The 11,559-nt window shown below is 40.3% G+C and overlaps 1 protein-coding gene across 2 annotated transcripts; it reads left to right on the forward strand.

Annotated features, from left to right (window-relative positions):
• LOC109715422 (probable galactinol--sucrose galactosyltransferase 2) lies at positions 4,465 to 9,228 on the forward strand. 2 transcript variants are annotated; one of them, XM_020240399.1, is made up of 15 exons: positions 4,465 to 4,737; positions 4,934 to 5,128; positions 5,256 to 5,491; positions 5,656 to 5,746; positions 6,107 to 6,155; positions 6,349 to 6,440; positions 6,558 to 6,668; positions 6,771 to 6,893; positions 6,978 to 7,388; positions 7,479 to 7,620; positions 7,708 to 7,775; positions 7,959 to 8,093; positions 8,188 to 8,405; positions 8,506 to 8,594; positions 8,690 to 9,228. In XM_020240399.1, exons 2-15 carry the CDS (start codon positions 4,938 to 4,940, stop codon positions 9,011 to 9,013), a joined length of 2,280 nt encoding a protein of 759 aa, XP_020095988.1. In that variant the 5' UTR covers positions 4,465 to 4,737; positions 4,934 to 4,937; the 3' UTR covers positions 9,014 to 9,228. The 2 variants fall into 2 exon arrangements, with proteins under 2 accessions (XP_020095988.1, XP_020095987.1); XM_020240398.1 differs by having other exon boundaries at positions 4,938 to 5,128; positions 8,690 to 9,013.

Here is an 11,559-nt window from a genome sequence, read left to right on the forward strand (position 1 = left end):
CCGAGACCCCCAAAAAACATTTTCGAGCGTGTTTCAACCATCTTTTTATCCACACTTATGCCGGATTTAGTCCATGGTCCAACATAGCCTTTCGGGTTCCGTTTTCGCGCTCAACGCACACTAAAACACCCGAATGCTCCCGAACCTCAATCTCGCATTGTTTCGACTCTAATTCACGCCGAGCAATGCTAAAACCTTTCCAACTCCATTGGAACTCAACATTAACCCTTCCAACATTGTTGGAATGTTAAATGAACTCGACCTAAGTCTAATAACCTTAGGTCCAATGCCACTATACTCATAGCCTAGGTTCATTTGACTCTAAGTTCAATGCCACTCATGTCATAACTTAGATTTACTTGACTCTAGGTTCAATTCTCAACCTATGTTCAATAACACTAGGTTTCAATGCCACTCATGATACTTGTCATCCTAGTTATTCACACTTAGGATTCTTTACATGCCACACTTGTCGAGTTCTTGACTGTACTTAGAGTTCGTCGTCTCAAGTTCAACATTCATGTCATTCTAGCATAATCTCGCAATATGAATCATGCATATATTCTTTAGCATCTCATGCACATGCATATGCATTCATAATTAGCGTCTTAATCTCATACATTCATTTAGCATTTAGCTCTTGCATTCGTTTAGCACCTAAGTTAGGTACTCGTTTAGCATCTAGCTCATACTTCCACTTAGCATATATCTTATGTATTCTTTATTAGCATCTCAATCATGCATTTACAGAACATCTAGTTCATGCATCTAGCTCATGTATTTATTTAGCATACATCTTATACATGCATCTAGTATTTAACTCATGCACTTAGCAAATACTCTATGCATTCATTTAGATTCTAGCTCATGTATCCACTTAGCATGTACCTCATGTGTTCACCACTAGTATCTATCTCATGCATTCTTGATTAACCTCTACATCATGCATTCATATAGTATCTCATGGTAGGTAACAACATCAAGCATAATATGATCTAGGCATTCATATTATCAAGTACAACCTACCAACTATACATGCATCAACAACACTCATACTTTACTTTGGCTTGGAAGTGACCTAATCACTTCGGTGAAGCACAACTCACCTCGTATGGTTACTACAGTGCCACGGTTCAAGTTTCGTGATTTTTAGTCGCCTATTCTCTCGCCTGCGGCAAAACGAAACCAAATTAGGTTTTTTTCCTCATATCTTTGCGTAGACTCATCGGATTGGCGAACCGACTCTTCCAACGAGTTAGAAATACCCCTAATTTGATTTCTACAAGGTCAATTTACCTTGAAACCAACCTAGGGCAAAAGTCCCAATTTTGATGCCCTAACAATGCCATTTGCCCAATACACCATTTTGATATCTAAGACAAGCGAAAACAAGCTTAATCATCATCTAGAAACTCATCTAGAACCATTTAAACCATTCTTAGGGCATTTAAAGCAAATCCTAGGATTCTACCATGAGAGCATATAGACAACCATGAATTTTCATGAGTTTCATGGTCTCTAGTAGGTTTCCTCTCATGTAAGAAGATCAAAACCAAGTGTTCTAGGGTATAAAACCAAACTCTAGCCTAGTTCTTACAAGAAACCTCACCTTAGCCCAAAAGCTCACCAAGCTACACCTTATAGGAGAGCTTTAGATCCTCTAAAAGCTCAAAAATCTCCTTTTTATCTCCTCCAATCTCCTCCTTTCACCTTTGGGAAGAGCTCCTAGAGAGAGAGAGGGAGAGAAATGAGAGAGGAGGGGGTGTTTTTGGCTGTGAGTGAGAGCGGAGGGGTGTGGGATCTTATATAGGTTGCCACAATTGCAAATAAGCCTTCCACTTTCTTTTATTTGCAACAAACCAGACCTGCTGTTTCGCAGCACTGCGTACCGGTACGCGGGTGGGCATCATCGGTACTCCCCCTGTTCAACAGCCTAACCCGAGAGCTGATGTTTCTCGGGTTGCTGTAGGGTACCGGTACTACCAAGGACAGTCACCAATTAACCAGCTTGGCAGAGGCCAAACCCGAGAGCTGGCTTCTCGGGTGGCCTGCCTGGTACGGGTACTCCCCTGGTGCTTCACCGGTTAAGCAGTGCCCAGACTGCAGTTTGGCAGTGTTTCGACTTCGTTTCACGCCGAGCAATGCTAAAACCCTTCAAACTCACTTGGAACTCAACTTTAATCCTTCCAATATTGTTGGAATGTCAAATGGACTTTGTCCAACTATTTCTCTCGCATATTTTGGTCAATTTGACTAAAGATCGACATAGCTTACCGAGATTTCGGTATATTACATATAGCATTTCAAAATATCATCTATTCATGCCAAATCGCTCAAATTGAACCCAAAAAATTCTAATTAACCTCAAAATATTGCTAATTTTTGCCAAATCACTCAAATCTATATAAAAAAATTGTTATATTTGAAAAAAATACTCACGGATGGGATCGGTGGCATGGAGATTACAAAAGCGATATGTGTAGAGGAGGATCAGCGCGAGAATATTAAAATAGAATTAATCTTGTAATGATTGATACTGTAAGCCTAAATTTAAAATCTAATTATTTTACATATTAGGTAAATATATTTTAAAATTTCATAAAAAATTTAACAAAATGAAAGAATGAAACGGTAGCTACGAATAATTGGTCTAGTAATCAATTATGATTATAATTATCATTAATTGATGAAACGTTAATATACAAATAATTGATGAAATATTAATAAATCATATACTATACGGCCAAGAACGTATAGTTGGGGAGGAGAGGGGAGGGGAAGGGATGGGGGAGAGAGAGTTATTATAAAAAGAAAAAATAGAATTAATAGATGAAACGTTATAATTAATAGATGAAACGTTAATATAGAATTAATTGATGAAATATTAAAGAATTATATAGGAGAGGGGTTAATAGATTATTATATTATATTATATATTATTATTATGAGGATGAAGGGTTTCTTGCCACGTTGCAAGAAATATTGTGGCTTCATTTAGGTTAATAGATAATAAATAATAAATAATAGAAGTAATAGATTATTAGATAATAGATGGATTACTCTTTAGTGTAATTAATATATAGGTATCTCCCCTATATGCTTTCACTGGAATAAAAAGGAAAAAAACACACCATTAGATTCTAGGAACTTAAATTTCTCATGAATGGCATTAAATATTCAACATAATAATAGTTCAATATTTCGATGAAGATGTGTAAATGTGATTTAGGCTAGACCTAGCTACTTATAAGCTGAGGTGAGAAAATTTACAATCCCTGGGACACGTGTAAAGGAACGAAAATGAATATGGATATATTTGATGTTCCTTCGGAGAAACGCAATTGTTAGTTAATGCTATCTACGTATTCCTTCGTGTGTTAATAAACACATAAACACTGAAAACCAAACGAATAAATTAAAGTCTCCAGATCAGAGAGAGAGAGAGAGAGAGAGAGAGAGAGTAAGAGAGGGACTGATTTGTTGTTTTGTGATTTGGACCCAACACTTGTAATCTGTAGCTATGTATCTGCTGTCCGAGTGTCACGCACATGTACAGTACATGGTCGTGCTTATACTTGGAATTGTTATTCATAATCCAGCCAAACATCAATAATGTCGGTTTTGCTTCGAAAGCTAGCTTTTGCGACCAAATGTAACCGTGACCTTACTGATATTATTCAGCTGATACCTCAAACAGGTACTTAAAAAAAAACACTAAAAAAGGTGCAAAGCTCCTTTTTTCTCGTTCGGTAAAAGGTGCAATGCTCTTCTTTATTTTGCTTGGTGAAAGGTGCAATGCCGGCAACTCTGGACATCCATTGTCAGCATTGCTTGTTTTAATTACTTGGTGAAAGGAGCAAGAGCAATGCGTGTTTTTTTTTTTTTTTTTTTTTTTTTTTTTTTTTTGAGAGGGGGCAAGGATTAAATCCCTGACCTCTTGGTTTACAGCCGGAATGCCATCTGACAGCACTTGACGATGGTGGTAGAGAGGCCATATTATTATAATAAAATATTGATGATATTAAGAGAAGTTTCATAATAAAAATTCTTAATTTCAACGTATCTTCACTCTTGCGAAAAGTTGCAAGTTCAGAGTGAAAATTTCAGTTGTGGGCCTGAAAAACTTTTTTCCGCACATTAGATATGTGATGTGAAGTTACATGCACAATAAGCAAAGCAGAAAGAACCTTTCTCCTTCCAAGCAATTTGGGGACGCCCATAAAAAGTTCCTACACGGACTAATGTGATGCAGTCAGATGGTTTGATCCGTCACGAAAAAGTAACGGAGCGCCCACGCAGTTGCCGCTACCGTCACGTATTTCCGTCACGTTTTAAAGTCGAGAAGCAAGTAGAAACATCAAGCACTCCTCTCATCTTTTTCCACCTACCCCACCACCACAGCCACGTGTCAGTTAGGATCGGGCTGTGGCCCGAGTATAAATACCTTGGAGTTCTCCCAACTTGTTCCTTCCCAAATTGTATGAGCGGGCACTCCTAAGCGTCCAAATTAAGAGCCAGCGCTCTACCAAAAGAAGTGGGGGGCATTCCTCTGGAATAATGCACTTCTGCTAGCTGCTAAATCTCTATCGATTCGATCTGTCTGTCTGTCTATCGATATCTATCCATCCATCCATCCATCCATCCATCGATCTATCTGTCTGCTAAGCTATCGGATCGCCGTCATCTATCCATCTGCGTCTATTTTCATTTTGTTTCTACTCCAGGGGATTTTGAGAGGTACGAGCGAGATGAAGTGATCACTTTCCAAGATGAATGGCCATATATATATATATATATATTTGACCTGATTATTTGGAATTTTAGTGGCAGAATTAATTGTACTAATTAACAGTCTTTGGTTTGTAACATCAATCGATATAAATAATAATATAAATAAATTGGTCGGTCGGTGGTTTGGTGGTGATCGTCACAGGAAGATGACGGTGACTCCGAGGATCACGATCAGCGACGGCAACCTGGTGGTCCATGGCAAGACCATCCTCACCGGCGTGCCTGACAACATCGTCCTCACCCACGCCTCCGGGGCCGGCCTCGTCGACGGCGCCTTCGTCGGCGCCACCGCCGAGGAATCCAAGAGCCTCCACGTCTTCCCCGTAGGCGCTCTCCGGTAATAATTAAATAAATAAATTGACTCAATTAATTAACTCTCCTCCTCCTCTTAATTTACTATCATCCATGAAGGATGGTTGCCGATCGATATGTATGTATGTATGTATGTATGTATGCACATACAGGGATGTTCGGTTCATGTGCTGCTTCCGGTTCAAGCTGTGGTGGATGACGCAGCGGATGGGGACGTGCGGGCGGGATGTGCCGCTTGAGACGCAGTTCATGCTGGTGGAGAGCAAAGACGGGGGGGGCGCCGCGGGGGAGACGGTCTACACGGTGCTGCTGCCCCTCCTGGAGGGCCAGTTCCGTGCCGTGCTGCAGGGCAACGTGAGGGACCAGATCGAGATCTGCCTGGAGAGCGGTAAGTTGGAATTTGGAATTCATCCGAACAATCGAACTAGCTAGCAATCGGAGACGTCCGTACGGTACTTGTAGCAGTAGCAGTAGCAGTAGCACTAGTGGTAGCTAGGATGCCTCAGATCAGAGGGCTAGAATTGCATCGCGCCGGATTCTCTGTGTGGGCAGGGGACAAGGCGGTTCAGACTAAGCTGGGGATGCATATGGTCTACGTGCACGCCGGGGCCAATCCTTTTGAAGTCATCAACCAGGCTGTCAAGTATGTACCGCAAGCTTAATTTCCTCATTCCTCAACTTCACTTTCTTTTTTCAATTCTTTTAATCTATTATTATTATTATTATTATTATTATTACCATTTTTTTTAATCTTTTGTTTTATTTAATTTTTTTTTGTTTTTAAACTGTTAAACGAAATGATACTATGTTTAATAGTTTCATTAATTATTAATTATATAATAATTACCTATTAACCGCATTTTATTAATTAACTAGCTATTAACCGCCATTCCAAAATGTTTTTTTGTTGGTTATTTGTTTGTGTTTTTGTATTTTTCTTTGTTCCCTCCTTTTTATCTATCAAAAATGCCTAAATGCTGACCGAGAATTAAACAAAAAATAGGGTGGTTGAAAGGCACCTGCAGACCTTCCATCACAGGGAGAAGAAGAAGGTACTCATATATATTTATGAATTTATGGTCCACTCACGTTACTCATATTTAAGTGCATGCTATCCGTACTCATGATACTCGACAGTTCTTGTGTTGTAATTTTTCTTATATTTTACTCATCTATCTAGTATGTTCTGCCGTAAGAAAAACGAAGCGACTTAGCTGTTGATGATTACATATACCCCACACGCAGTTGCCTTCGTTCCTCGATTGGTTCGGATGGTGCACATGGGATGCTTTCTACACTGATGTTACAGCTGAGGGCGTCCGCCACGGCCTCCAAAGGTAACCATCTGAGTCTCGATTCATCGATCCATTCGCTCCTTTGTTTGATTCAACTATGGATTCATTGGTGAGGGGGGTGTGAATCTCAACGGCTGGTTTCTACTCGTGTTCATATAGTTTAGCAGAAGGTGGGACCCCGCCGCGGTTTCTGATCATAGACGACGGATGGCAGCAGATCGGGACAGAGGTCAAGGATCAATCCACTGCTGTCGTACAGGAGGGAGCACAGTATGATCGTCAATCAATCAATCAATTCATTCTTTCCTCGCCCCAATTGGGATCGGTACTTGTCCTGCAGTTCGCTGATCCGATTTGCTATATGTTCTGCAGATTTGCGAACCGACTCACGGGGATCAAAGAGAATGCAAAGTTCCAGAAAAATAATGAACAAAACGACCAAACCCCAGGCCTCAAGCTGCTCGTGGATGAGGCCAAGCGTCAGCACAACGTCAAGTAGGTGCACTCCCAATTTGCTGTTTGAAATTTGAAATATGCTGCATCGGTAGGAAAAATCATGCTTGCTTGTGTTGGTTGCAGATATGTGTATGTGTGGCACGCGCTGGCGGGGTATTGGGGTGGCGTGAAGCCGGCGGCAGAGGGTATGGAACACTACGAGACGGCGCTGGCATACCCTGTTCAGTCCCCGGGTGTGATGGGGAACCAGCCAGACATTGTGATGGACAGTCTGTCCGTGCACGGGCTGGGCCTGGTGCACCCACAGAAGGTGTACAACTTCTACAACGAGCTTCATGCGTATCTTGCCTCGTGCGGCGTGGATGGGGTCAAGGTCGACGTGCAGAACATCATCGAGACCCTCGGTGCTGGACACGGGGGACGTGTCTCTCTTACACGTGCCTACCACCAGGCTCTGGAGGCCTCCGTGAGCCGCAACTTCCCGGACAATGGATGCATTTCCTGTATGTGCCACAACACCGATATGCTTTACAGGTACTTAAATCTGATGTGTACAATTCCTTGTATTCATTGTGATTCTTAGTTTGTTTCGGATGTGAATAGCTGGGTTTCTGCTTTTTGCAGTGCGAAGCAGACGGCGGTGGTGAGAGCATCGGATGACTTCTATCCGAGGGACCCTGCTTCGCACACTATCCACATCTCATCCGTGGCGTACAACACGCTCTTCTTGGGAGAGTTTATGCAACCTGATTGGGATATGTTCCATGTCTGTACATTTTGCGAGTAAACTTATTTGTCAATTATTTACGATGAATTACGAGTAATTATAACCCATAAATTGTGGTATTTTCAGAGTCTACACCCAGCGGCGGAATACCACGGCGCAGCTCGAGCTATAGGTGGTTGTGCCATTTATGTTAGGTAAGCTACCATTTAAAGATCTTTTCGGATTTCTATTGTTGTTTCATAATTGAGTGCTGCAATTGTCCTACTGGTTCACTTGGTATTTGGTAACACTTGTGAATCCAATTTGTGCTGTTATGTCTTTTTTTCTCATTCTATGATTGATATTTCTACCTATGGATTGCATGGTATATATATCAGCGACAAGCCAGGAAACCACAACTTCGACCTGTTAAAAAAACTAGTTCTACCTGATGGGTCTGTCCTCCGTGCTCAGCTCCCTGGCCGCCCTACGCGTGATAGTTTATTCTCCGACCCGGCCCGTGATGGCACGAGGTGAGTTATCCATTAGCACTTCTACTGTCTAATACTGATCAATTTGTTGAACAAAAGAGGAACATAAAGTAAAGTGGTGGTGTCACTCTTGCAGCCTGTTGAAGATATGGAATGTGAACGAGTGCTCTGGAGTGGTGGGCATCTTCAATTGCCAGGGCGCCGGATGGTGCAGGATCACAAAGAAGACACGTGTCCATGATGCAGCACCCGGTACCCTGACCGGCAACCTCCATGCTGAAGATGTTGATACCATCGCCAAACTTGCAGGCCCGGACTGGGATGGACAAACTGTTGTCTACTGTTTCAAATCAGGTTAAACTAGATGGCTCCATCCAACTATTTTAAGTTCATCATTCTTCGATCTCGTGCATAGTGTTGAGCTAGTCTGACGTGCTCTACTCTGTGTCCTCAGGTGAATTGATTCGGCTACCCGTAGGTGCTACCTTGCCGGTGACCCTGAAAGTTCTCGAATATGAGCTCTTCCACATCTGCCCTATCAAGGTGCCGAGCTGTCCCAACTCTCGCAATCACCGTTTTAAAACTGTTTAATTTATAAGCTATAGCCCTTTCATTTCCTGTTATCTTCCCACTTCCAGGTGATCGCCCCCGGCATCTCCTTTGCGCCCATCGGCCTGCTTAATATGTTCAACTGTGGCGGAGCCATAGAGCAATTCGACATCCGTTATGAAGACAAAAAAGCAGAGCAATCGGGGGATTATGGAGCAGCCAATGCAGCGGTGCTCCTCAAGGTCCGAGGCTGTGGTCGATTTGGGGCTTACTCTTCCAAGAAGCCGATTAAATGCACATTAGATTCGTCCGAGATGGAGTTCAATTACGACTCGACCACCGGTCTCATGACTATCGAAATCCCTGTGCCGGAGAAGGAAATGTATAAGTGGACTCTGGAGATCCAAGTCTAGATGTGCAATTATAAGCCTATTTGGAGTGCCTTTGCTTTGTTCTCTCTAGTACTTGTGTGTCCGAGGGTCGACGGATGTTGTGGTGAATGTTTTATTGCGGAGGGAGCTTTATCCGGGGAGGATTTGTACCTTTCGGCTTTCGAGCCGTGTAATAAGCACATTGTGCTTGCAACAACTCATGCAATAAGATTTTAGTACTTTTATCTATAATACAATCCAATGGTGTACTCTTGCTTTTGTATTTCTGCTCGGATTCGGCAGAAACCCTTAACTTGAAAGTTCTATCTGTACCTAGCTAGCCCTTTATCTCCTTTTGTTATTTTTCACGGATGCAGTAAAAGCCGTTTAAGTAGGCAATTAATGAATGGGGTAACGGGTGAACATCGACAGAGTTCCAGCTAATTCACTTTTCACTGCGCTGAATTTAATCAATTGGCACGTCAATTTTCAAAATTATTCTATTCCTCTCAATATTGATTCGTCGTACTACCCTTTGGAGTTTGGCACTATATTTCATTTCAACGCCTGCTTGAACAAACATGATCTGATGGACTCTAGCAGTGTTCTCTTTTCAAAAAATTGCGTCCCTTTGAAACCACAGTCAAGCAAATAAATATAGGCTATGCATATCAAATCCGGCAGGACTAGTTGTTGCTTCACTCGACAGCCTTTGTTTCATAGAAGCTGTTTCTTCTAGAAAAGTCATATTTTGGATAACTCAAGGAAACTTAATTCCAAAAAAGAAAATAATTCGCCAGTTGATCTTGGTCGTGTGCTATGCATTTACACACGCTCTTTAACCATCTTAATTAATTCAAAGTCTGTTGCGGACAACCCAAAATTCTTTGGAATCCTTTTTCGAAACAGTTGGGCTATTGCTCATCATCCTACACATGCAGAAAATTACTATTATTTTGCTCAATGAACTTAGGACGCGTTTGGTTCAGATGTGTTGGCATTCGGTTAACCCAAATCGGGTGTGCCTATGATCAGGCTCAATCCAATGATTATTATATCGTCTAATTAGACTAGACTTAATTTAGCTTTTAAGTTGAAAAACTAATTTGAGATATATTCTAGCTATATTAGAATAACTATTAAAAACCGATTCGGCCTAATCTTTTACTTACCTATTAGGGTGTTGGGATCCCTTATAAATATACAACCGATCCTCTCATAAAATAACAAGAAGGAAAATAGAAAAAAAAAAAAATCTTTATAAATTCGTGATAAATTTGTGAGTCATCTTTGCAAGATTGAGAAACCACATCCTCCGTTAATATATTGCTTCTAGAGAGCCTTGAATGGTGGATTATAAATGTAACTCATTCGTAGCTCGATCTACCGCCAGTTTGGAGCTCTAGAAGACCCTCACGGGCGATCCGATGATACATTAATCAACTTTTACGATCCGGGGATTATCGCATGCTAACACGACTTGCTTTTGAAACAAGTACGAACAAATATTTCTGCTGCGATCTACAAGAAGAGAAATCAAAATCAGAATGTTGGAATAGAAATGAGCCAGAATTTAAAACAGAATTGATAAAAATAATAATTTGTTTGGTTCATAGGAGGAGTTCGAATCGGAGTCGGAATTAGAATCATGTCTAAATATATGGAAATTCAAAAAATTTACATTTTTGTTATAATTTAAATTTTTTATTCAAATTTTGATTGAAAACTTGAATCTAAATTTGAACTTACAATTTGAACTTAAAATTTGAATTTACAATTCAAATTCAAGGTCTATGTTGAAACCTATATATATTCAGAACTATAAATTAAAATTTAGAAACTTAAAATTTAAATTTTAAATTCATATTTCAAATTTAAATTTGAAATTATGGTTTAATCTAATGATTTTATATGATTTATACTTGAATTAAAATAATTATTAATGGAAAAACAATCTTTTTTAATCCCTTCGGAATCAAAATTAACTCACACTATGAAGGTGGGAGTTACTTCTGAGATATTCGAATTCCCCTAGACTGAGAATCAGAATGCCAATACTTCAATCCAAATACCAATAATGAGAATAGTTTATTCCGATTTTTATTTTAAGTCTCAAATATTTCAAACCGAACATGCATGCATTGAATTTTACTGACATATATAGTTATAACTTTCGGATTCCTTGAGCGTGCTACTTCATTAGCTAAGAAAATCAGGCGTAATCTTCATGAGTCATATGTCGTCTCTGCGTACGCGGAGGACCTTCGACAAAGAAGCGTGAATGCCGTGTTCGCTTCTGCTTGCAGAATTTGGTCGACGACATTCCATCTCCAAAAATTTTCTTTCTTTGACACCTGGTAGGGCTCAATCAAGAAAAATCAAGTACTGACGTGGGTGACCTTTTATCTTCATTTGGAATAAAATGGCCCTAATGAAAATGTTACTACTGGTTGTTCAGATTTGCATATCAGTAAAATACAAGAAATCTTTATATATCAATACCAGAGGTTCCAACAGATATTAATACCTGGTCTAGCTCTTTATTTCCTCTATCAAACATTTCTGTGTTTCATTTTTTAAAAAAATAA

The sequence above is a fragment of the Ananas comosus genome, linkage group 9 (genome assembly GCF_001540865.1).
Source record: "Ananas comosus cultivar F153 linkage group 9, ASM154086v1, whole genome shotgun sequence".
Taxonomy (NCBI): Eukaryota; Viridiplantae; Streptophyta; class Magnoliopsida; order Poales; family Bromeliaceae; genus Ananas; species Ananas comosus.